The sequence below is a fragment of the Molothrus ater genome, chromosome 18 (assembly GCF_012460135.2).
Source record: "Molothrus ater isolate BHLD 08-10-18 breed brown headed cowbird chromosome 18, BPBGC_Mater_1.1, whole genome shotgun sequence".
Taxonomy (NCBI): Eukaryota; Metazoa; Chordata; class Aves; order Passeriformes; family Icteridae; genus Molothrus; species Molothrus ater.
In genome coordinates this window covers 1158979-1185957 of record NC_050495.2, presented here as the reverse complement: position 1 = coordinate 1185957, position 26979 = coordinate 1158979, and the positions used below count along the sequence as shown (strand labels likewise).

The 26979-nt window shown below is 46.3% G+C and overlaps 1 protein-coding gene across 1 annotated transcript in view; it reads left to right on the top strand.

Moving 5' to 3' along the window:
• The window catches only part of TMEM132C (transmembrane protein 132C), a 171425-nt gene that overhangs the window by 45754 nt on the left and 98692 nt on the right, over positions 1-26979 (top strand). The window contains 2 exon segments of the mRNA XM_036393463.1: positions 8069-8740; positions 8743-8956. Of these exon segments, the coding sequence (XP_036249356.1) occupies positions 8069-8740; positions 8743-8956 (886 nt within the window).

Below are 26979 nucleotides of genomic sequence, written 5' to 3'. Positions count from 1 at the left end.
GTTCATGTTGCTGGCTGGCTTTATTTTTCATTAGTACCTGTTTACAAGACAAAAATGCTCTTTTTCTTTCTGGATGGTAAGGGGAGAAACATTGTAATTAATTTCCTGGGTCCGCTGTGTCCTCCTACACTTCTGCAGCTGAAAGCTTCAGCCTGTGCAGGTCTGAGCTCTTTGGTGCTCTTGGTTCTTGTTGGTTTTCGTGGCAGTCAAGAGTGCTGAGCAAATTGCCCCATTCAGGCTCTAGGACTCTAATCTCTCTTTAAACAAGGAGCTGTGCAAAGCAATTCAGTGTCTAAACAGAGGAGTGAGTGCCTATCAGCATCTGACAGGGACTTAAACAGCAGAGCAAAGCACTGAGCTATTAAAAACTGGAGAAGGAGATACAGGACAAGGAATTGATTCATTGCCAAGGCCAGAACTTGTTCAAGTTTGTAACTTACATCTTGCATGTTCCCATTTTTATGACACTTGAGAACTTCAAAAAAACCCAAACCCAACTAACTGTGATATTCGTGTATTTCAATCATTATGGCATTCTGGCCAAACTTTAAAATGTTGGGCAGGCTTTGGTGAGCCATCCTGTAAGGCTAAATTTGATACATCCCCTGCAGAAAAATGTGTTTCATAGAATTGTACTGCCATGAAAATTAGATTTCTTCAGTGGATGAGCAGTCCAGGTCTCTGAAAAGGTGCTGCTGAAGGTAGAAAATACTGACCCCACTGTCTGCTTTTCCCCCTTTCTGGGACTGCCACTGGGTTGTTTCTGCTTGCTTTAAAGCCCAGAAACCCCCCCAGACAGACAATGTTTTACTTGGCCTTTTGTGTGATGAGCTCCACGTGGTTTTGACTCGCAGGTCAGTCAAACTGAACGATGGCTGCTCTCATTTCCATTTCCCTGCCAGAGAACCGGGGCTGCAGAGGTTTCCTGTGCCTGCCATGAGTCTGTGATGGAGCTGGCAATGAACTCCAGTGTCCTAAATGCTCCTCTTCTCTCCAGCTATCAGACAGGACAGGCTGAGGTCCTCTTTGCTTTGTCCTTGCTGTGCTGGCACAATGGATGGCTGCAGGATCCATGGGGTGTGCCACAATGGGGCCAGCAGGATCCATGGGGTGTGCCACAATGGGGCCAGCAGGATCCATGGGGTGTGCCACAATGGGGCCAGCAGGATCCATGGGGTGTGCCACAGTGGGGTGTGCCACAGTGGGGCCAGCAGGATCCATGGGGTGTGCCACAGTGGGGTGTGCCACAATGGGGTGTGCCACAATGGGGCCAGCAGGATCCATGGGGTGTGCCACAATGGGGTGTGCCACAGTGGGGCCAGCAGGATCCATGGGGTGTGCCACAGTGGGGCCAGCAGGATCCATGGGGTGTGCCACAGTGGGGCCAGCAGGGCTGCAGGATGCATGGGGTGTGCACAATGGGGCCAGCAGGATCCATGGGGTGTGCCACAATGGGGTGTGCCACAATGGGGCCAGCAGGATCCATGGGGTGTGCCACAATGGGGCCAGCAGGATCCATGGGGTGTGCCACAGTGGGGCCAGCAGGATCCATGGGGTGTGCCACAATGGGGCCAGCAGGATCCATGGGGTGTGCCACAGTGGGGTGTGCCACAGTGGGGCCAGCAGGATCCATGGGGTGTGCCACAATCCCTGCAGCCCTGCTTGCCTCAAAGGCCAGCGTGTGACATTTTGCCCACCGTGTGCTGCTCACAGGACTCTGACATTTGCAGCCTCTGGCCAGCACAAAACCTGAACAGCGTCTGTATAGAAGTTTTCCAAGCCTTTTCTCTTAACAAAAGCTTTCATCAGTGGAAATTGGAGGTTCCAGGTATTTATCCTTTGATTCCACGCAGCAAAGTGGCTTAAATAGGTCAGATGGCCTCGGCAGTGGAGACAATTGGGAATGGCAGCCCTGGGAGGGGGAGTGATTCTGGAAATCTTCACTGACCTTTGCATGTACACTGTTGTTTTACAGACTCTTAAGGTCATCAGCCAGTCTGAGAAAACCATTTATAGATTTCAGTCCTGAATGCCAGGCAGCCTTTGACTAACAGAGCTCTGTGAGTAGCGGGTCAGAGAGAAGACAGGCCTGTAATAAAAGGATATCTTGGTATTTTGGCAGCCAAAGGGGGGCATGTACAGAGCTGCAAAAAGCATTGGAGGCTGTTATTAAAATATTGGAAATGCCTTTCTGATGTGCAGTTTTCTGAGAGTTCTGTGTTTCCAAAATAGACTTTAAAGCTTCCCTTTCCTGTTGGTGAAAAGGCTGTGCCTCACAAGCAGCTATTTGTGGTTTATACACGTGTCTGTTGTGTTGGTAATCCTGAGGAAAATGGAACAACCTGACAGATGTTGGATAAGGCTTTAGAATGCAGAGGTCTAATCCTGGCTTCTAATCGATGCAGCTGTAACAAGGAGTTTTACATGTGCTTAATGGCAGTGCTCTGGCTGGGCTGCACTCAGTGATCGTCACCCTGTTAACTCTGGGGCAGTTCCCTGGCAATGAGCTCTAGCATCTGGCCCTGCTCTGTTTGAAATGCTTTTTATCCCTTGGCATTCCCATCGTTTAGTTTTGGTGGCCATGCCATTGTTCTGTGTTTTCAAGGAGTGCAGAGGTTGCTGGTGTACCTTTGTTCAGTCCTTGCTTTAGGTGCTTGTCGTGTTCTGACAGCTCTGAAATGCCACTGTGCTGCCTCTGCTGGAGAAGAATGGGGCAAATGTTCACTTCTGTACTAAATCCAGGACTGGCTGTAGGACTTCAGTGCAGGTTTGATCTGTGGGAATGTACAAAGGATAAATTCATTAAGGATATACTCTCAAAATGTGAGAGAAGTCTATTTAATAGAATATTATTGCAGTTTTTCATTTAACAATATACTGAATGAATGAAGTTAATATCTCCCACTGAAATAAAATAGGAAATTTGTTCACAATAACTGATTATAATATAATGTCTCCCAAAAATCTTTGCAATGTGGTTTAATTGAACTCTGATCTAGGCTAAATAAGACTGTGTCTATATCTGGGATTAAAATATGTCTGGTAAGCAACCAGACTCCCTACTCCCATGGATGTGAATAGGAATATCTCATTTCAGGTCAGTCTGCAAAACCCTGCAGGTACAAACCTATCCTTGGACTTCAGCTTGCAGTTTAGGGAATCTGGATTAAAAAAAAATCTCCTAAAATAATTTTGTTAGCATTAATTTTGTTTGATGAAATTGCCCTCACCAGGTGCTCACAGAACATTGGGTAATAGGCTGCAATTTCCCTCACATGTTTGCTCTGTGGATTTCTTGGCCAGATTCGTTTGCAGAGCTTATTTTTAACTTGACAAATTGGTCATCATAAGCATTTGACACTTGACATTGCCTGTGTGCAATTGGTCCCAGAGTCCCTGTGGTCGCTCAGAGGGTGGGGAGGCAGCTCTGGTGGGCACCTGGGAGGAGCTGGGGCTCCTGCAGGTCCCCTGCCCCAGCTGATGTTAGGAATGCTCACAGAGCTGCAGCTTTCAAGCCAGAGGGGAGTGAGAGTCTGAGGCTGTGCCTATCAGGGGGGAATCAGTCTGGACATGAAGACATGGCTGAGCCACTGCTCCCTTTGTTGCTGTATTTTATCAACCTCACAGTCCAAAATCTGTTCCGTATCCTCAATCTGAGCTTGTTTGGTTTAAGATTCCACTCAGCCTTTCCATCAGCAAAGCCTCCTATTTCTAGAAGGCAAGAAAAGGGAGCTTGGAGGGGATGAGAGCACAGCTAAGGTCATCCTGAGGTCTAAGTGAATGTATTTGCTGAGCTCTAGTTCTGAGCAAAACATTGCTACAAAGATTTCATACGCTGTGAAGTCCTTAAATGTGACTGAGTGTGGTGCTGGCACAGAAAATTAAGGGAAAATGAACCAGCAAACAGAGCTGTTGACATTTTGGGTGAAGGAAACATTTGTGCTGATTGAAGTGAATCTTCCCTATTTCCATTCTGCTGTGCAGTTCCTGAGCTGGAATTTGTGATTTGCTCTGCAGGAGCAGGACAGGTTTGTAGGGGAAGATGGAGTCAGAAGAGAATCCAAGGTTGGGATTTTGTGAGGGCATGGTTTGTGTCAGGGGCTCATCTGGGTGCAGGGGCAGGTGGGAATGGGTGTCCGTGGAAGGAACAGGGATGATAATTTACAGCATTTGCAGGGTTTTAGGTGATGGTGGTGCTGTGAATAACATTAGGTGGGGTTTATTTCTTAAAACTCTGGTGGCATGGAAGTGGAACAAAAATTAAAATCAGTGTGGTGCAGCATTCAATGATAGCTAGGTTCAGGAATAGAGGAAAGGTGGTTGGAAAAAGGAGGGAGAAGATCCTGCCTTAAAAGTTACAGAATTCTTGGTGGGAGCTGCAGCTGTGCTGGGGTTCCAGGAGGACACACAGGCACTGGAATCTCTTCAGCTCTTTTCCTCTGGCCTGTGTCCTGCAAGGACAATTATAAATGTGCCTCTGAGGGCCGGACAAGGTGCAGGAAGGCTTCTCACATCACTCCCCCTTTGCATGGGCACGTGTCTTCTGCTCCTCACCGGCTTCCCTGGCCCAGAACCTCCTGACTGAGGGCACAGGCAGATGGTTGCCTTGAAGGCTCAGTGGCTCATCCAGCGCCAGGCACTGAAGATCTGTGGCCATTGGCCAGTAATCTCCCACCCACGAGCTAAACCCTTCATTCCCTGCCCAACAGAAAGTCACTTCAAACCAACCTCATAAAATAACAACTCCAAGATATTAAGCTTTTATGACTGTTCCAGTGAATCCAGCTCCACGTGAAATACCCCCAAAGAAAATTCCTCTTATGCTGGAATCCAAGAACTAATAATAATACTGCAGATCAGAAGTCACTGTTTCCCATCCAATGAGCTCACTGCGTTGCAGGAATTTGAGCTGCTCTGTCACACTGGAGCCAGTGATGTGCTTAGCAGATGCCTGCTTGGGTTCAGATGAAGTGCTGCACAGGCATATGATGCCAGAAGAAGGATTAAAAAGTCACCAGGCTGTTACAAAGAAGAAATAATTACTTGTAAGCCTTTGCTTTTGTTCTTGGCTAGTACTGGCTTTGTTTGATGGTTGTTAACCTTTTCCATGCAGGACTTCATCTCTGGGCAGCTGTGACTCCTGTTGGGTGATGGAAAGGGGTGTAAAGCATTTTAAAATGCAGAAATCTGTTCCGGAGCACCTGAAAGCACTGACAGGCAGAGCTGCTTTTTAAAAGTTAGTTTTTCAGGTCGAAAAAGTAAACACCGCTTAATGGTTATTTAAAATAATAACTTGTGCTGTGAAACTCAGGAAAACCCATGGCATCTTGTTTAAATAGATTCTCTGATAAATTAAAGAACTTTGAAACGGAGCTGATTAAGCATACAAAAGTGTTCTCTGGAAATGCAGGTAATTAATTATACCAGGATGTGAAAGTTATTGGGTAGAGATGAAGAGAATAGAACAAGTCCCTTAAGTGATGGCCTGCAGTTGCTGATGCATGGTGTTGGTATTCTAAAAATAAAATGGACAATTTTAGCTACCAATTTTATCAGTAAAAGGCTTAAAGTGCTTAAATAAATTGTCTAAAGTACAGCCTTCAGTATAGAAATATAGGAATCCATTACGTATGGTATGAAAGTGGGTGGAAATCTTTTGACTGCAATAAAAAAAAAAAAGTGAGGCTTTTTTCCTTTCTGCTGTCAGTCTGGCCACATGGGTTTTGCTGTTTGTGTTCAGCTTCTTAAGGCAGAAGTTGCATGACTGTTTTTTCTTAATATTGGGCCAAGTCCTGCATACCTCATGCATGTGACTAACCCAGGATAAATGAAGTGCCTGCAAAAATGAGCCCACTGTCTGTCTGAGGGTAATGTGCTGCAGCAAAAGTCCTGGGAATTGCACAAAAACAGCTGCTAAGCCTCTAGCTTAGATCCTGACCAGCAACCCTTTGGAATCACAGGACTTCACTTGTCTCTGCAGCCTGCTGAGTTTGTTTCTGATTTGTGTGGCTCCTGTGGAAGGCAGGGATTCCCTCAGGAGCAGTGGGGCCGTGTCTGGAGAATCCCTGGTCGTGGAAAAACCCTTCAGAAAACTTGTGAGCTTAAACCAGTTCATGCTTTCCTTCACCAAGAGTTCCTGTGCCTCCCCTAAGCCCAGCCCTGCCCTCTGGCAGCACGGCTGAGCAGCAGGACACCTAAGAAAGAAATTCTCACCAGTCACTGAGTCAGACTCAGGAGCCAAACTGGCCCCCAAGGAATTCTTGTCCAGCAAGCCAGGTGTTTTCATTGAAAACCATGGTGGCATCTGTCCCAGAGGATGTCGGTGGCTGCTTTTTGCACAGGGCTGCAGGGAGGTGAGCACATCCCAGCAGGCTCATCCAGGGTGGGTGAAGGGGCTTGGAGAGGAAGCTCCAAAGAAATCTGTAGGTTTTTCCTCTTCCCTTGAAAGGTCCGTGGTCCAAAGTGGATCTCCCTTGTGTTCCTTTCAGAAGTGTTAGAATACCTGGGGATGGAATCCTGACAGACTCAGGTGAGGGAAATCAATCAGCTCAGGAGGTGGCATTTGTAACATCTTTTCCAGCAGAATTGAACTGTGTGCCAAGGACTGGAGACTTGCAGGGCTGTAACAGTGGGCTAAACCGATGTTTTATGTTTCAAATGTGATTCTGCCTGACAGAGAGGGTGTTGTGCTGCTAATTCACCTGTTTCTCTTCCTTTTTTTACCTTTTCATTTTGATTTGTTTAAATTTCTGTCCAGTCATGGCAGTTTGCTCAGTTAGGAGAACAGTTCCATGGTGGTTCATGAATTAAACATGAGTGAACACATCTTAATTCCTTATTTCAAATTTATGGCTGCTGTCCTTTGAGAGTTCTGATTTCCCCCTCCTCTACATTTGTCTCCTTCTTTTCTTAGTTACCTCACACCTGCCTCCCCAAGCTCTTCATTCCCTGCACTCTGGCACTGCACACTCCACAGGACTGCAGTGGGGCTGTCTGTCAGCAGCCATTTGGTGTCACGACAGGTATCGATTGTTTACTCCTTACTTGAAAACATTTAATTAAATCTGACTGCATAATTAGCACGTTAGCAGCCAGACATGCCAGGGCAGCAAATGTGACTTGCAGAACTCCCCAGGCTGCAGCCCTTTGTGAGGGAGGTGGTAAAGCAGTGTCTCTGTGGGCTGTTTTGGGATCCTCAGGTGTTCTGAGGTCCAGATGAATCTCTGCATTCTGTGTTGTCCTTGTGGTTACTTTTATTCTTTAAAAAGCTGAACCTACACAGAACCTTAACTCCTCATTCTGCTGGGATTCCCTTAGAGCCCTCAGCTGAGGGCAAGCTCTGTTTTTTCAATACTCAGGAAGTCCAGCACTAGATGCACTTACCTTTTGTATCTGTGGCAAATCCCTTCAGCAGGGGTTAAGGAGAGGGGTTGTAAGCTGTATGACATAATCAACGTGTATTTGAACTCTTCTCCACTGTTATCTACCCTAATTTAGACAATACATTTTGCTTTTCAGTAATTTGTTGTTAATCTTAACAGGAAAACATTTAGATCAAAAGGGATCTGATGTTCAGCTGAAACTTGAAATTGGCCAGCACATGCTGGTTCTCTCTGTGTGCATCTTAGATATTTGTACTTGCTGAAATACTTCTGGGTTGTGATGTCCATCTGCATTTAAAGAACGTAGGAAATTTTTACCACAGAGATGTGGACTCTAGTGCCAGGAACAATAATACAAGAGCAAGGTTACTGACAGAGAGAGTGAAATGGTTTTGTGTGTGTGTGTCCTGAGAAAAGCAGTTTCTTTGCACCTGGAAGGGAAGCTCCCTTTGATCCTGCAGGGCTGGTGACTGGCAGCCCTGGGGCTGTTGGTCATTGGGCTCTCCCAACATGCTGCATTTTATTTTCTTTTGCAAACATAGTACAGAAAAGAATTATCTATATCTAAACATGTCAATGTTCTTTGCATGGAATAATGCTTGTCCCTAACTAAACACTGAAGTTGTGCTCAGTGTCCCTTTGACTCCATAAGCAGACTTGGTCTAACTCACCTTTTCTTTTATTAGTGACAGAGTGCCGAGGGGTCTTGGACAATAATCAGCGATTTTCTTCATTACCAACGTACCTACCTGTGAGCTACCGGCTCTTCAACGCCGAGACGTCTTTCTTCCTCAAAGAAGCCAACCAGGACTTCATGAGAAATTCCAGTTTGCAGTCCAGGGTGGAGTCCTTCTTCCCCTACAAAGCCAAGAGGCCGCCCGTGTTAAACGCCAGCTACGGACCCTTCTCGGTGGAGCAAGCAGTGCCCCAGGACCTCCTGCTGACTTCCAGCTCTTTTGGATCCGCCAACAAGTTCACCTACAACTGGAAGCTGCAGGCCTACATCCTGAGCAGCAAGATCTACCTGAGCAAGCCCCGGGTGCAGGTGCTGTTCTACATCGTGGGCAGGGACTGGGACGAGTACAGCCCCGCGGAGCGGCTGCCCTGCCTGCGCGTGTTCGCCTTCCGCGAGACGCGCGAGGTGCGCGGCAGCTGCCGCCTGCGGGGGGACCTGGGGCTCTGCGTGGCGCAGCTGGAGCTGCTGCCCAGCTGGTTCAACCCTCCCACGGTGCTCACGGGCCGGAAGAAGCCAGCGGAGCAGCTGGAGGGGAGCCCTGTGGAGCTTTACTACACGGTGCAGCCCGGGGACGAGAAGGGCGAGTGCACGGCCGAGGATCTCCGCAAGGGCAACGCCATCCGGCCGGGAAGGATGGTGTGGATGAAAGCATGTCCCACCTGCAGAGGATTGGCTCTGTCAGCCTCTACCGTGGCCAGGAGGCCTCCCAGCTCACGGAGCTGCGGCTGGACAGCAACGTTGTGGTGTGGCTGCCCTCCAAGCCCGTCAAGCAAGGCGAGGTTGTGAATGTTTACGTGACAATTGCCAACAATTCCACCGTGGATCAGTTCATCCTCAGGTAAGGAGGTTGGCCGGGCGTGGTTCTGGCGCACAAAGACGTTGGGGGTGTGGGATGGATCTCGGCTGATTTGAAGCTGATCCCCACTGAAGGTTGCTCCTAGTCACTGAAATACCTTATTTTCCTCTTTGCATGCTGTGAGGAGGATTGAAAGCCCTGGTCACAGGGAGGTTTTCAGCGTGTCTGCAGTGCCGTTTATCACAGGCCCACGGTGTGCAGCAAGGTACAAAAGCGCTGCTTTAGCAGGGCTGTTTCTGTGCTGTGACAGACAGCCAGGCATCAGGAAACTTCTCTGCTTTATGGCGCTTTTAAAATCAGGTTTTTATTGCGCAGGCATGGAGTTTGAATGTAGAAAAACTTCAATTACCCGCTTTTCTGTAAGTGCTCTGGCAGAGCTTGCCTCTCCCACACACAGAGTGGTTTTGTTAGGAGAGCTCTGTAGGGAGGGTTTAACTATCCACTTGCAGTTAAGCGGTGTTTGTCTTTGGCAGCACATTTGTCCTTTAAATAAAGCCCAAGGTGTTTGATATTGCTGCTGCCTGTAAGGGACTGTTAGAAGTGAGTGCCATTATTTTGGACAGGAGTGGGAACACAGGAGCTGCCTTACTGGGTCAGATCACTTCCCTTTTATTTTCATTTTTAGCCGTTTCCCTACCGATCAGATGAAAATCCTTTGAGGATGACAAAGACTGGGAAACTTGTTAATCACTGAAGAATTTGATGTATCTTTTTTTAACTTGTTACCAGGCTTTAAATTCAGTGGAAATTTCCACGGTGATAAGCAACAATTGCTCTCTAAAGCCTCAGGGAATCAGTTTCCCAAAAGATTCTGCACATGAAAGAATTTATTTCTAAGGCTTATATGAATTAGATTAATACATAGTTGACAACCACCGAGGAGAATAGCCTTTAGAACAGGAAGTGTTGCTTGGCAGATAAAAGGCTTTTATTTGAAAAAAGGGGGATTTTAGTCATCCCAGAACCGTTGTGGTGTTTGCAGCTTTGGTTAAATTGGCGAGATAATCTCCCAGACACCTGTTTACTGAGTGAAACCTCTGTGCTAGAAGTATTTTCTGATGTTGTTACTTCCCTTCTATTGAAAATCCCTTTACACAAAGTAGTAGAAACAGAATACTTTTGCACATAACAAACATAGCTGAGGTGAAAGAAGAAATCCAGAGGCAGTGAGCTGGGTGTTTGTTGGGTGAATGGGAGCGGGGATCACTCTCTGAAGGTCCATGTCACTGTCTTTATTTTCCTGAAAAGCGAGTTGAAGAGCAACAAGCTTGTTGAAATCTGGGGCTGTGTTTCTTTGCTCAGAAATGAGTCTGGCTGAGAGGTGCAGGAGACAGGGATGGGAATGGGGGATGTTGGAAGCTGCCTGTGTGACTCGCTGTTGTGTACAGAGAGAGGATTGCCTTTAGTTTTGGGAACATTTATCTGGAATGCACAGGCTGACACAGGTTGGTTCTGAGGCTGGAAAAGGGTTGTTCTGTCTGACTGAACTGTGAGGAGAGCTTGCTAACACTTTGTATGGCGTTCAGAGTTACACATTAAGGCAGTACAGAATGTAAAAAAAATATGAAAGCTAAAACTGAAGGCATCAGCAGAGGGCTGGTGAAAGGCTGGCAAAGAATGGAGCTTCCCATTCTGTGGTGGCAATCTGATGTCTTCGGAGCAACTTTGAGGTGTGGAAGGGGTGGGGTGTGAGCCAGGAACCCGTGGAGTGTCTGTGTCTGGGGAGAGAGAGCCCAGAGAGCAGAGCAGCCAGGGAATAGCAGTGCATATGCTGGGCCTGCCTGGGGGCCCCCTTAACCTTCTCCCTGGCCATTTGCCTGCCTGGAGAGAGCTGTGTGCTCTCATCCTCCTGGGCTCCCAGCACAGCAAGCCCTACATCCTATGACATGCGCTCACATTTAATCATCCTAAAGAAAAACACACCACACGTTATCCCCGGGCACAGTGGGCTTGTTTATTTTCTGCTCCTTGTATATTATTCATTGAGGTATTGCAACATGCAGAGCTGAAGCAAACAGCATGTGATCATTGCTTGGGGGGGTGGGAAATAATAGCTACAAATCTTTTTTGGCAAAAGGGAAGCAGACTGGTCTCAATGACCTCATAGCCACAAATCATGGCAAGGGAAAGCGTGGTCTTAAATTGCGTCTTCATTCAGAATCCTGGTACTGTATCTGTTAATTTATCAGTGTCCTTAAATTGTCTTAATTCAGCATCCTGGTACTGTATATGTGAATTTATCTGTGTTCTTAAATGGTCTTGATTCAGCATCCTGGTACTGTATGTGTGAATTTATCTGTGCTCTTAAATGGTCTTGATTCAGCATCCTGGTACCTGTATGTGCGAACTTATCTGTGCCCTTAAATTTTGTCTTCATTCAGCATCCTGGTACTGTGTACATGAGTTTATCATGTTCTTAAATTGTGTCTTCATTCAGCATCCTGGTATTGTAACTGTGCATTTATCAGCCCAGGAGCACCAGTAAAGTCAGGAGGATGGCTGGCGTGGCAGGGGTGAGGTGGGTGGTGCAGGGCAGTGCGTTAATGCCATAGGAGCACCGTGTGGATAAACACAGCTCCTCCTTTCCTGCACCCAGTAAGCACAAGACTGTGGTGGGAACAGTCCAAACCATCCTGAGAGGTTGTAGGTCCTGTTCCTGTCCTGCTGTGTCACCTCTGGTGGGTCTTCACAGGCATTTTCTATCTGCAAAACCAGAAAATGCAAGCAGTTGGTCAGCATCACCCTTGGGAGTGTTCAGCCCTTTTGCTGCAGGACTTTGATTTTCTCTCATAAAGGGTTTCAGGTTTGCCTTATGTTACCAACAACAATATGAATGGGAAAATCTTGATGAAAGAGCTGAAGGAATAGAGAAGGGGGAGGAAAATATTGCCCTGCTTTCCTACCACTGGATTTCTGGGCTCCCAAAAGAGAGATGAATTGCCTGCTTGATGTACAGTAAGGAAAATTGTTGTTACCTCTAGCAGCTGGTAAAGTATGAACGGAAGGAAAGAAGCATCAGTAGAGGAAAGGAAATGAAAAAACCCAGCAATTTTAAAAATGAAGATCATTGAGGTCTTGTGTCCTTCCCAGAGCTGCCACAAATTGTTACCACTGGCTTTGGCAGAGCTACCAGGGCTGATTGTCACCTCTCCAAGTGCTGTTGTCCTCTTCTCTAATGTGAGAATCATTTTGGGTGTGTTGTCTGTGAGGATTAGAAGCAAAATCATTAGGGCATGACCCTGTTCCTGACTGCTTTCATGAACCCTCACACCTGCCAAGCTGCAGGAAAGGGAAAGCATCATAAGCAAACTGAAGAAGTATTCTTGTGGGGTTGACTTCCAGAAGTTCCACATAACTGGATGTGATGCTGGGGTGCTTGAAGGTGAGGAGGAGGCTGGGGAGGGGTGAGCTGAAGGCACCAGGCAGCTCTGAAAAGGTTCTCCTGTGTGCACTGCTGTGTGTTCTGGAGCTGGAGATGCTTCTCCAGGTGCTCACCACGACAGGACCCTGCCAGCTGTTCCTCATGCCAGGTTGTGCCACGTTTTTGGAGCTCAAAATACTTCTCCAGGTGCTCACCACGACAGGACCCTGCCAGCTGTTCCTCATGCCAGGTTGTGCCACGTTTGGCTGGGCAGAGCCGTGCCCAGCACAGGGCTGAGCAGAAGGGTGGGAGTGCTGGGTGCTGCCTGTCCCTGGGCAGCAGATCAGCTCTGAGGCACTCTGCAAGGTGCTGAACCAGCAGATAACCTGATTTACAGGAGCTATCGAGCGGGAGAAGTGAAGAGAAAGGGGATGAAGTTGTTACATCCTGATTAGAGAAAAGAGGTGTAACACAGGAGAGGCTTTTCCTTCCCTTCAGGCTTCTCATTAGAGATTTTGCAGTGCAGCTCGCTGCACCTGGAGGCATCTAGGGTGTAATCAGTGTCCAGCAAACAAATCAACCCAACACAATGGATAATGAGGAGTAATAATAAATCTACAAATTGGATAAGGATAAATGCAGTGAGGAAGGCCATTAAACCCATGAGCTAGGACAGCTCTCACATGTCAGTGCCTAATGAGTATTGACAGCAGGGCTGTGTTGGGTGCTGCTGGCAGCAGCTGAAGGACCTGGAGGAGGCTGCATGTGAAGAGCAGCACCAGAGGTAGGAAAGGTTGTTATGGTCATAGCATCTGTGTAAGTGCTTGGGAATCTCAATATAAAAAGCCACTTTGGAGGCACTGGTCATGAAAAAGGGGCATCTTCAACACTAACTCTGCCTGCTGTGCATGAAAGACCTGTTTGAGCCTCCCTAGGGAATAAACCTCTCCCAGGAGCTTGGCACTGCCCTCAGCTGCACCAAAAATAACCAAAAATAGTAACATTTTCAAGCAGCTACTGTTTGCTTTTAGATAGTGACATTTTCATCTTACCATATGATGAAATAACATTTGCTACCCTGAGTTCTGTACTTAATTGTTGGTTCATTAGATCTTGACACTGCAGTGTGGTGGCATCATGGCAAACACAAGTGACATCCTGAAGCTGAAGATACCAAAACATGCAAACCTAAACCAGAGCTGGAATCACTCAAAGTTTTGTGCTAACCCAGAGTTTGGGATGCATTATCCCAAGGATCTATTTTCCACAGTAAATGGAATGCAGTTTTTAAGCTCTGAGGTGAAGGGTGGTTGTTTGTTTGTTTGTTTGTTTGTTTTTTACACTGATTCATATTTAAAACCAGCAGAGCTTGGAGTGAAATGAAGAGAGACAGAAGAGTTTGGTAGGATGCTCTTCTGGGTGTACATGTCCATCTCCAAATGGCAAGAATTGCAACAAAGCATTTTACGTGTCCTATGCAGCTTTGCACTGCTTAAATATTTAAGAGTCATTTCACTGCATGAAAGCATTTCAGGTGGCATCTGAAGGGACAGGAGTTGGAATCTCATAATTTCAGGGTGTATTTTAATTGGAAAATTGAGTTGCTTTATGGCATTGATAGGGCCCCTAGAGCCAGCTGCTAGTCCAGAGTTGCTCTGCAAAAATGCCCAGAGGTGTGAATTATGACTTGAAGGGGTTTTATATATTTTGTTGACAGAGGTTTATATACTTCACTGTCTGGTGTTCAGCCTAGTGGAACTTTACATCTGAACTGATTTTTTTTGTTTGTTTTATTTTCCCTTCTGTAGAATGATTAGTAACAATTCAGTTGCACATCCACAGTGGAGCAGGTTATTGAAGTACACTGGGGGATTATGTCTTTAGTAAGTGCTGAGGTACAGCAGCACCTTGCAGTGCTTTGTTGAGATTTCTCCCAAGTAGATTCATAGCAGTGGTGCCATCAGCTTGGATGTTCTGCTCCAGTAAGCAATGGGGGCAGTCTGCTGGAGCACTCCTAATTACCATTTACTGGAGAAGTGACACACTAAAGGGGGAATATTTCCCAGTGTAGCTTTAAAAAGCATTTGTGATGTAAAAAATACTTCTTCAAAGAAGGGAACGTGTTAATGCTATTTTGAGAGAGTGGCATGCGCTCCAGTTTAATTTCATTAGCCCTTAGCAGGCACTTTTCAGGGACATTGGTGTCACACCAGAGGCAGCTGGGTCCTCCAAACTAATGACTCGTTCTCAGAACTGCTAAGCTGGGGAGGAGGATGTCCTTTAAACATCTGAGGAAGGTGCTTCTCACCAGAGCAAGGGAAGGAGGAAAGAGCTCACTGTGGCAGCGGCAGTCTGGTTTAATAAAGTTTTAAAAAGAACTAATTATTAACTTGAAATTGAAGCTACCTAGAAAAGAGGAAACAGGCACTCTCCCCTGACTCTTTAAATGCCTCTGAAAAACTGTGGAGCCTGAGAAACCTTTTGAACAATTATCCAACAAAATGTACTCATTACCTCTGAGAATAACCTATGGATTTATTGTTGGAAGGCTGATTCTGTGTCTGTGCTTTGGAAATCATTTGCTGATTGACCAGGTTGGTGAAGCACAGCTTTGCAGCCAGGAGGAGGCCCCAGACCCTGCTGAGAGCAGGAGCTGGGCAGGGAAGCTCAGTTGCTGCTGAAATCCATGGAGACCTCAGGTTAGAGCCTCCCTTGGGAGGAGAACATCACCTGCACACCTCGGTCAGCTCCTGTGCAGTGGAATTCTGTCACTCAGAAGTGGGCAGGGATTAAGTAAACTGGCGGGGCAGCACTTGCACAATGTGGAAGCAGGTGCTCCCAAAGTGAGGGGCTGTGGGTGCTCTGAGCTGGCTCCAGGGCTATCTCCATGGAGCTGTAAACAAACCTGAACTACATATCAATATTTATATATAAATATATATACACACACTACTATGTATAAATACACATACACTATCTATAACTATATATAAATACATATAACTATACATAAATATATATATAAATACATATATAAATGTTGTATATATATACACACACATATAACTATATATAGTGAATATATGTATATTTATAAATATATTCTGAGCTGGGTCCCAGACTATCCCCATGGAACTGTAAATAAACCTGAACTATATATAGACATTTATATATAAATATATATATTTATATATAAATATAAATAGTTATGTATAGTTATAGTATATATAGTTAGTATATATAATAGTATATATACAGTTATGTATATATAACTGTACATAAATATACATAAAGATATAGACCTGTACATAAATGTACATAACTATATATAAATAAATACAAATATAAACATAGTGTATATATGTGTATATATACGCCTATATTGTGAGTGTATATATATACATATATTGTGTGTGTGTGTGTATATATGCACACACAATATAAAATGGATTTGGATGTTTGTACTTCAGGCTTGTGTGTTGGAAAACTTTTCCTAATGTGTTGATTGGAGCAGTGGAGGAAATGGATGGGGGCAGTTGTAGGGATTGGCCGTGAAGGGGAGAGCAGGAAATCAGAGCGTTCCGGCTCCTGGTGCTGGAGCCAGGGCTGCCTTCCCTGCTGGCAGGAGGTGTTGGGGTGCAGGGATTCGCAGCGAGGTGTGCAGATAAACCCCCGGTGTGCGGTGCTGCCCTTGCCGTCCCTCCAGCTGTGGCACCGCTGGCTGCCCCCGGTGCTGCTGCCCTCCTGCCCAGGGCTGCCTCATTCATTCCTGTTTAGACTGTTAGCCACTCGTGTGACTCGAGTTACAAGCGTTAATTAAATCCCTGGTTCCCTGCCTAATTAGTGACAATGGTGGCTCGTTAGGAGATCACACGGCGTAAACCCCAATCCTCCCGAGCCAGCAGAGAGGAGGGAAATCCCGCTCTGCTGGGAGTTCCATCGAATCAAGAGGATGTTCTGTGGCTGTCTGGAACAAGGCTGTGATCTGCTGCATCGGGGGATCCCCCGGGAATCCTCAGTGTCATTATCTGACAAGCTGTTGGGTTCCAGGCCCGCTGGAAGCAGGGAAGTGTGTGAGCCTCTGGGTCTGAATGGAAATGAGCATCCCCGAGAAAAACTGAGGCTTTGACACCTTCGTGCATCTGCTCGGGCTGCAGAAGCAGGAGTGACTTGCTGGAGTCATACAGGGGGGACAGCAGCAGCCCCAGCTCAGAGCTTGCAGGGAGGAGGATCTGGGGTGCAAGGATGAATGGGGGGAAATCCAAGAGCGCCAGCAGAGCTGTAAAATCTGATGGGTTTGTTGTTTTATTGGTGCTCGTGGGGCTTATTATTTAAGACAGAAAGTGTCAGATTGATTGAAGTTTCTGTTCTGGCAGAATGCTGCTCCTCACTCATGACAGCACAGGCACAAAGAAATCACATTGTTGATATGTTCTTGTGGCACTTCACAGTTAAAACTCCCACAGAAGCACCAGGATCTTGGGAAGAGCTGCTCTGCACCACTCTGCACTCAGAATGCTGAGTTTTCCTGTAAATTATAGAATGTTTGACTTCAAGTTTTGCCACCATTTCCTTTGGGACCCCCTTGGGTGTGTTTCCTTGAAATCCCACCCTGCCCAGGTGTGCTGTCTCTTGAGGGAGGTGTGTGTTGTTGTGTTTAGTATTCTCTTGAAAAGCAAGCTGCATTTTTACAGACTTTGGACGCACAGAAGAGCTGATTAATTCATGGTTGAGATGAGACTGGGTTAAAAGGAAATTCAGCAATTTTTTTTTGTTTGTTTGCCTGGTTCCTGGTGTGTTACAAAGTGTGTGTATTAGCAAAGCTGCCAGGGGGTTAATTTACACTAACAGCCTAATCATCTCCAGTGACACTGTGTTAGGTTTTCATAGTGCTGCTGAGATCAGCAAGGCTAGAGAGAGGAGGGCTTGAGGAACAGCCTGGGTCTTGGGAGGAGAGAAAAATGGGGGGCAGCACTTCAGACATAGCCCTCTGCATTTCCAGCTGTCAGGCTGCTTAAAAGAATCCCTTTTTCATCCAAGCTCTGGCTCTCAGATGTAACCCTTCATTTCCAAAGTGCCACCAGAGCGAGCTCTTTGTACAAGACAGACAGGCTCATTAAGGGGAATATGTGGCACTTTCCAAAATGCAGAGCTTGCTTCCTCAACCTCCCTGATTAGTTGTGAACCAGAACACATAAATAGTTGTGGGTCATGAATCACAGCTTGGTTTTGCAGATAAAAGAGTGTCTGACAGACCAGACCATAAAGTCATGGTTCATCTTCCATTCACCCCAGGAGTGCTGGGATAGAAGTTCAGCCATGCAGGTGATCACTGAGACAAAAATGTGACTGACCAGCCTCAGAGGTTCCTCATTTGGCATATTGGACATTCCTATTTTGAGGAATCTGAATTTTCCTATGGGTTGCATGGCTGCTTGCTCAGGGCTGTGAGCTTGACTACAGCTTTTAAGAAATGAGGTGCTGTGATGGTAATTGCTGGAGTCACTGAGTCACTCCTGTGCCTGCTCTCTGCAGGTCCTACGGATACCACCAGTAGCAACCAAAATATTTTTCTGCTTGAGGTTATGTCTAGCTTAGAAAAAGCTCTGATTGCATTGAGAATTCTTCCTGTGGAAAGGAAGCACCAGCCCTCAGCAGGAGCCTGTCACTTAGGAACGGGCCCAAATTTAGTCCTGTGGAAAGTAATGAGGATATTCACAGGCTTTAGGCTACTTTTTATTCCTCTGGATTCCAGACATCCATGACAGGCCACATTAGCAGCAGCCTCTGATTTTCCCTTCTATAGCAGCCTGATTACAGTTTTCCAGTAGAAAGGAATGACAAAACCATTTTTTGGGTATGTACTTGGTCACTGTTGGTTGTGTGATGATGACTGTGGACAATGTACCCTTGTAATGTTGGGGTTTGAGACAGAAGATGATAAAAGGCTGGTTTTAAAGCTGTGGCTCATTTGTGAATAGAACAGAGCTGGCCCGAGCAGAGGCTCAGGGCAAACACAAGAAAGAGCAGGGAGTGTGTCACAAGCCAGCCATGGGGACAGGAGTGTCACAGCCCTGCAGGTGACATCCCAGTAGTGTTCAAGGAGGTGGCTTTGGGTCCTTGGGACTGGACTTGGGTTTGTGGGAGGGTCCTGCTGTCCTCAGGATCCATGAGAGTGGTGATTCCAGGTGGAAGGAGCCTCTAAGGGAAGCCCCAGCACCTTGGGGCTCAGGTCTCTCAGGGCTGAGCTGGGTGACCCTGCCCTCCCAGGAGCTTCCCAGTGCCTTTCCTGGTGCTGTCAGTGCCCCAAAGCACAGGAACAACTCCCCCAGTGCCTTTCCTGGTGCTGTCAGTGCCCTAAAGCACAGGAACAACTCCCCAGTGCCTTTTCTGGTGCTGTCAGTGCCCCAAAGCACAGGAACTCTGCCTTTCCTGGTGCTGTCAGTGCCCCAAAGCACAGGAACAACTCCCCCAGTGCCTTTCCTGGTGCTGTCAGTGCCCCAAAGCACAGGAACAACTCCCCCAGTGCCTTTCCTGGTGCTGTCAGTGCCCCAAAGCACAGGAACAACTCCCCCAGTGCCTTTCCTGGTGCTGTCAGTGCCCCAAAGCGCAGGAACAACTCCCCCAGTGCCTTTCCTGGTGCTGTCAGTGCCCCAAAGCACAGGAGCTCCCCCAGTGCCTTTCCTGGTGCTGTCAGTGCCCCAAACCCCCCTGTTCAGAGCCCTGTTCAGCCAGGATACTGCAGGTGACAATCCAGCCTGGGCACAGCACGTGAGGATGATGTGTAACCTCCCTTCTCCAGACTCAAGGGTACTGCTGAAGAATTTTTCTCTTATCTCTCTGAGACAATGCTACTGTAATTTGTACTGGGCAGAAATATTGAGAGAGCTGAATGAAGATTTTATCACTTGGTTGTAGATAGTGACAGCTGGGTAATGTTAATATCTTCTGAGAGATCTTTAAAGGAATCTTGAATAGTTGTGCAGAAATTAATATGCCTCATCCCTCTTTGTGTTACTGAAGTGGGGCTGTGCTGTCATCTCCAGCCTGCATTCTTTAATTTTCATAGCAAGGCCTGATGGGCTCTCTGTCCATTGCTATGGTAACTGCTGCTTTATTTCTTACTCAAAGAAAACATTGACATAAACCCCACCACAACATGTCCTTTTTATTCACTGTGCACACCTAATGGATGCCAGAGCTGTGCAAATATGTCATGATTGTGCTGGGTGGAGAGCAGTAACCTGCAGGGCTCCTGCCCTGGTGGGGAACTGGTGTCACCTTTCAGCACACACAGAATTTTATGTCAGCTACTTCAGCTCTGCTTTTATTCCTGCCCGTGTTTAATTAGATTTCAGACTCTTCAGGGTGGAAACAGTCCCTGGCTGGGAGTTGGGAAGTGCTGTGGGGGAACGGGCTCTAACAGCAGATGAGGCATGTGAACTTTGGTTTTGCTCTTAAACAGCTCCATTTTGAAGTGGAATTGATCCCATGAACTTCTGGCAGTCGTTCAAAATCCCTCCCAACCTTTTTGTGAGCACTAATGAAGGGAGTAGAGGTTCTTTCCCTGTGCTAGTACTTCTGTTTTGTTGCCTTAAAATCCCCAAATGTCTCATGAAAAGCTCTACAAAACTGCAGTAGCCTAAGTCCCCTCCACGAGGTTCTGCTACCCAGTTTGCTCCATCCTCTGGGAGTGATGCAGAATAAAGCGTTCCCAGTTCCTCCCAGCGTGGGCAGCTTGCTTTGAGTCCCCACAGCCCTGAGACATCCCTGCCAGGGACAGCTCTGAGGTCTGGCTCTTCTTGAAGGGAAAAATCTTTCTGCAAGTGTTTTCTAGGGTTTTCCCTGCTCCCTGTCACAATTATCTGATAAGTGAGGCAATTATCTTTTCATCTTAGAGTAAAAACAAATTAAAAAGAAATGATTAAAATCTAATCATTATCTACAATAAGAAGAAGCTTGCATATTCTGTGTTACATTCTGCATGATTTTAGATGGAACCTCATTAAACATCTTTACACCTCTTAGGTTCATCTCTGCTAACTCTTCAGGGGTTTCCCAGGAGGAAATGACTCTGTGGCACCTTGCTCTAAAACCTACAGAGTTTATTCTGACAGAGCATTTTGCTGGAGTGCTGGCATTAAAGATGCTGTGCATGGAGAGCAGTGTTTGCAGGGCTGAGCCCCAGTTCTGCACTGAGGTTTTCCTGCAGAACTCTGTGCCCTGTGTGCAGCCCTCCCTAAATCAAGACTGTGCTTTCTGAACTGCCTCACCCTGCAGGTGGGACGTGCAGTGACAATTGTGGGAAGGGTCTGAGTGCTCCCCTGGTTGATAGGGTGATGCTCTTGTGCCTCTGCAGGGTTATTTTGATCGCAGAGTTTGCTGTGGTTTAAATAGAACTGATCCTGCTTTGGGGGCACTCCTTTAAATGCCGGTAAAGCAGGAGCAGAGGGTGGAGTTTTGGGGATGTCCTGCCCTGTACAGGAGATGTGTTAGGTAAGAGCCACTCTCTCTCCTCATCCCTTAACAGCTCTGTTCTCATCTCCCTAAATGAGGGTGAGTCATGGCCAGATCTCAGCTGGATGCAAGAGCAATTCCTGCAATGGGAAAGGTTTGAGAACTCCCTGTTCTGGGGAGCTGTGCTTGTTCAGAGGCAGCGATTGTCCTGTTGTGTGTGTAATTACACCTGCCTCCCTGTACCCACTGCTGCTCATTCCTGGGTGTGTTCTTAGCTAAGTCCTGCCTGTTCAGAGAGGAAATTTAACAGCAAAAGCAGGTGAAACATCCACGTGTCCTTCTCTGCTCAGAAAACATCTAAAAGGATAAGGAATGTTGCTTTGATAATTATTTAAATGCTGCTTAATGGGCCTCCTGGACTGGTTAGATTTGATTGTGATTTGCCTTTTCACCAAATACTCAACTGATTCAGCAACATTGAAAGAAAAGGGGAAAAAAGGACAGGAGGATTGTGGTAATTGAGTCTTTCCAAATGTAAGAAAATCAGTCGGTTCTATTGAAATTCCCAATTGCCAGTCTGAAGCGTACTTAAGTGTTTGTTTAGTGGATAACTGGTTTTACCTTTTATTTGCCTTTTCCAGAAACACCAAAAGGATAGAAAAATAAGAAACACAAAATGAGTTTAACTCAATCTGAGCATGTTCTTAGTGGCTGAAAAAAAAAGAAAAAAAAAAAAAGAAAACCAGCTATTCTCTGTGCTCTATTAGAGCTTTGTTATTCAGAGCAGAAAGAGCCATGAGTGGGAATTCATTTCAGATGGGTATTTTGGAGAAAATTGGAATCTGGATTGATTTTTATAGGAAAGTCTTAAAATCTGGCCATTTATGCTTTTTAACATCTTCCTAGTGTGTTTGTAAGGCTTAAAGCACCCTTAGAGAAAAGTTTCTTGTAAGATTCCAAATGAGCGGTGCTGTCCTTGTGGGTAAAGCTGATTGTGCTTAATCGTCAGAATTTTTTTTTCCCCAATTTTCATTTCAATTAAGTTTTTCATTTGGATACAGGTACATTTATGTAAGTGAGTAAGTTGGTTGTACTAGAACTTGAGATTTATACCTTTCCCTAAGTGTGTGGTTTAGTGTCCAAAATCCAGTGCACCCTGTTGTTTTCTTGTTTGAGTTGGCTCTTCTTGCTTAATCTGGAGCTGTGCCAAAAACATGAATATTCATTACGCTGTTAAACAAGATTTTTATTGAAAACAAAAAATGGATCTGAAGCTTTCATTTGTCATTGTGAACTCAGCTAGTGAAAGCCCTGTGAACAGGCACATTTATCAGGGAGCTTTTTCTGGGGTTTTTTGCTTATTGAGTGAAAATTTGTTAGACACCAAGAGTATCTCACTGGGCAGCGAGCCTGCTTTTAAGGTATTTCTGTGTACAATATGAATATAATAGAAATGAAATATATAAAATGAATTATATTATTTTATATGTTGTATCAAGTAGGAAATGCTTTGACAAGTGCTGAGCCTCAGGGAAGGTGCTACAAGCAGAGGGCAGATGTAGCAGAGCTAACAAAGGGCAGTGCTCCCTTTTTGCAGGGCTGCTGGTGGTGTTCCCATCCCCAGCCTTTCCTTGGGATGGCATTCCCCAAGCTCAGAGCTGATTCTGAGTCCCTGTGCAGTGGCTGAATGAGAGACACTTGTTCCCCATGGATGGATGGATGGATGGGGAAAGTGAGGAGATGAGCAATCAGACAGGTTGCTCTGGCAGCCTCTGGCCTGTACAAGAAATTAAATAGGTTTAGCTTTTAGATGACACATGGAACTGATTTGAAAGGTCCTCCCTCAATTGTTTTGCAAGGTGAAGTTCTCATGAGAGCTGACTGCTCCACCCTGCAGAGCAGACTGGCTAGGGTTGTTTCCTTTAGTCTATGTTATCCAGAAGACCAGTATCCAGAGATTACTGGGAGTTATTTATATTCTCACTCAGTCCTGCTGGCCAGTCCAGTGTGGTGCTTTGACAGCCTGCTGCCCAGCGTGTTAGGCTGGGTGGTGTTCATTTCTAAACTGACAGGAATGTTGTAAAAGCTGTGTAAGCTGCAGTGAAACAAGGGTTGGTTTTTTTTCAGATATCTTAAACAATTCTCCTCTGAGCTAGAGGAGGAAGGCAAGAGCTAATTCCACACAAATTGCTTTGGGGTAAAAAGGGCATCAATGAGTGCAAGAAGGGAGGACATAGCAGGGCAGGAGATCACAGCAGTTCCCCAGTGAATGCTGATTTCCTCTACCCTGAGATACCTGGCCCTGGGTTATTTTTCCCCAGCTGCAGTGACGGCAGGGCAGGAGGCAGAGTTTGCCTGCAGGACCATGGCACAGGCTGGGGCATCCCTGGAGAAGCTGTGGCCAAGCAAGGAGGACTCCCAAGGTTTGGAAACCAGGGGGGCTCTCAGGGTAGAGTTGTGGGAAAGAATTGCTATAACAACAAACTATTTGCTCTTAAAGAGGGGAAAGTATGTGACACCATCAAAGGGGGACAGGGATTCAAAGGGAAACACATGTCTGAAACATACGGGTCAAGTTTATTTGAAAGGAAAATTTGTTTGCTTTTGATTCTTTATAACATTTCCCATAGAGACTAGCAAATATAGCTGCCACATTTTTGGCAAAGGGTGTCTTATCCTAAACCTGAAACACTTAAGTACACATACTTACATAAATATGGTCTCTATTAGTTTCAGCTGTGGGACTTCTAATCCCTGCCTTTTGTAGTTTTTTGGGTTTTTTGTTTTGTTTTCCTCTGTTGGCTGTGTTTGAAGCTTTAAAGGGTTTGGTAATAAAAAGATGTTGTTACTGCTTTTTTAGAAAGAGAAACAAGGACAAGGGGATGAAGAGAAATCTTTGTCAGGGTTCTGGTGTCTGAGCAAAGGTGAGCAGGAGTGGGACACTGGTGATGGCCTGTACTGTAAAACCTTTCTGTGGGGTGCCTGAAACCACCCGAGGTTTGTAGTTATTGAAAGCGGTTATTAAAACTGGTTGGCTCTTACAGAAAACATATGGGTAGCCATAACTCAGGAATCCTCTCTGGCTATGCTTTCCAAAAAAATATCCATTAGCAGAGCTGAAATTTGAAGAAGGAATAGGGTGAAGTCAAATCAGCCCCTAATCACTGAACCCTTCTAGTCCCAGAGCCTTCCCTGGGCTGGAATAAAGCAGTTTTTAATTTTCCTTTTTCCCCCAAATGGTGCTTCCAATCCCCCACCACTCTCTTTGATTCAGTTCCCTTTGTTTATTTTTAAATAAACATATGGCACACTCATCTCTCAGCCAGGCAAAGAGCTCTCCCTGATGTCAGTGGGAGCTTCACCACCTTCAGGATGGGAGTGGGGATCAGTAAAGGAGCTCCTGAGAGCTGGCCAGGCTGGTACTCCACTAACACAGGGTGGCTGCAAGGCAAACAATCCAGTGAGACCTAATCAAGTTAAGTGCATTTCAAGCACCCATGGGGCCTGTCCCCAAGGGCTTGCAGCCAGCAGGATTGATGGAAAGCTTTGAGAGCCTTGGTGCAGGAGCTGGGCACGCTCCTGGCTCAGGCAGAGCCTCCCTGCTCTGTGACCCTGCTGACAGCAGTCAGTGTGTGTATACAGACACACAGATGGGTGTGCCAGGCTCCTGATGTGCGTGCTCAGGTCTGGTGCCTGTTCTTCAGGCAGGCCCTTTGGGTCACAGAGTGACACGCTGGGCTGGGAGGGACTCGAGAGCTCACCCAGCTGCAGCCCCTGGGGCAGGGACACCTCCCACTGTCCCTGGCTGCTCTCAGCGTGCTGCCCAGCACCTGGGATAGCTCTAGGCTGGGATTGGGGTTTACGGGTCAAGGCTCTTGCCTTCCCCTCCGTGCTGATGCTGCTCTTGCCTTTTCGTGCACGTTGCAGCACTTCTAACAGCCGAAACAAGAGACAGCAGTGACAAACACGGGGACAATTGCCAGGCTTTGTTTGGCTTTGTTTCCTTTCTCTCCGCAGCCCAAAGACCAGGGAGGGAGAGGAGGAGCAGGGGATTTGGCTGTTGGCCAGTTTGCTGAGGGGTTTGCAGAGAGCAGACATCTGCCCTGAGGATGGATGGCTGCATAATTCTGAGCAGGAGGTGCCAGGGCAGCTCTCAGACACTGACTGTCCTGCCCAGCCCCAGGTGATGAACTGCCTGAATCCCCCTTCTGACTCCTCACAGTGCCTGGGAGTCAATTATCAAATGACTCTTAATCAAGTTAAACCAGGTGTGGGGCTGTGCTGTGGGTCCTGAAGTCTAATTTTGTTATTTTTACAGGGCTATATCTGTGATTTTGGGTGACTGATAAGGCAGTAAATATGCACAGATTGTGTTTTACACACATCGAGATAAAAATCTCTTCCACTGTTGGGCTTCTTTACCCAGAAGGAATATGTTCTTTAAATATTTCTTCACAGCTAAACTCAAGCTGAAAGATTCATCTGCCACAGAGGCAATCTTTGTGTGCAGTCCTGGTTTTCTGTTTGGAACTTGGTGGGTGCTGGACTTTGGTTCTAAAACCTTGAAGTGTCCTGAGCTCTGAGTCCCAAATGGCTCAAGTACTTCTGTGCTAGAATTTTTATGACACTGAATAATAGAATCAGTTTTCCTCCTAGGAGTGAATCCACTCTTTGGGTTGCTTACAGTTGGGTCTCATTTTCATTCACTTCAGCTACACCTTGATGCCAGAACAATCATAAAGTTTCGTGTTGTCAGTGTTGGGGTTTGGCCTTAGAGCTGAGGATGGATTTAAGAATATTCATTCCTGCTAACACTGGGATATTAAGAGATTCTGAGCTACCTCCAGGAGTGATGATAAAGAGGTTGAAACATTCTAATGAGCCTTTTCTAGCACTCTGACTTCTCTCCAGATATGCCTACATTTTGCTTGGGAAATACAATCTCCATAATAATTTAAAATCTGTCAGACTCCCTTCCCAGTCTTGTTCTGAGTGTGTTACACAGTAAACCTGAAGGATGATCTTTTTTAAGGACAGCCCAGGATAAAAATAGTATCTTTCTCACAGAAATGGGTGAAAGAGTTTTCACAGACCCTGCCAACAGTGTTCCTGGCTCAGAGCATTTCTATTTATCCTGCTCTCCTGAAAGCACTGAATTCACTTTCAAGTTTGAAAGTATTTAAAAAAAAGAATAAATTGGAGATCCAGATTTGATGGTGCACTTGAAAGATCCAGCAGGCATTAAAGTTCCATCTCATATTTGAGTTGTTCTCAGCACCAAGCACTGAGATGCCAAATTCTGGGATGCTGGCAGCGCTCCCGTGTGCCTAGCAAAGCAATCCCATCATAATTAATGTGGGGAGCCTGTTTGGGTAGGAAAATATTTATGGGATCTGCAGAGCCCACTAAATGCACCGGAGTAACAGAGCTCTGCCAGCTTGGGCTGTGCAGATCAAGGACAGGTGCCTGCTGTGGCTGCTGCTGGCACCGTCCTTGGAAGGCTGGTTCCTGCCTTGTGGCCCTGCCACCCCTCCTGCTCCCAGCTGCCACTCCCAGGTGCCAGGAGGGACCTCCCCGTTATCCCCGGCTGGGGTCCGTGCACAAATCACAATCAGGACAGGACTGCTGGGAACTGCCTTGAGCTGTTTGATTTTCCAGCATCAGCCTCATTGCATGCTTATGACAATGGGAAGATGCCAGCAGCTCAAATCCCAGGCAGCAGACCAAGAACTTCATGTTACAACTCACTTTAAAAGTTTTGTGACCAATCACACAAAGCAAAAGCACATTGACAGTAGTTCTATCCAACCACTGTAAGCACAGGTACCTTTGGTTAAACAATGCTTGCTTATTTCAAATACAATACCTGCTTGTGAGCCTTAAAACACAACACACAGATCTCCATTATTAAGCTAAGAACTTCCTAATGTCTCGCTAGATAAACTTTTCTGTAGCTTCGGGAGTTATTCTAGACAAGCATTAATACACAGACCATTGTTCTGTTTGTCCTTGCTTTTCTACATCTTACATAATTTTCTGCTGCCCAATCTCATGGCTACTGCTTAGCTCTAATCACAATTCTGCCTTTTGCAGCTTTCCCAAAACCGTCTCAATTTATGGGTTCCCACACCCGTGAGCTCAGGGAGTGCTCTGAGCTCAGGTGAGCAGCTCCAATACACAGTGACAC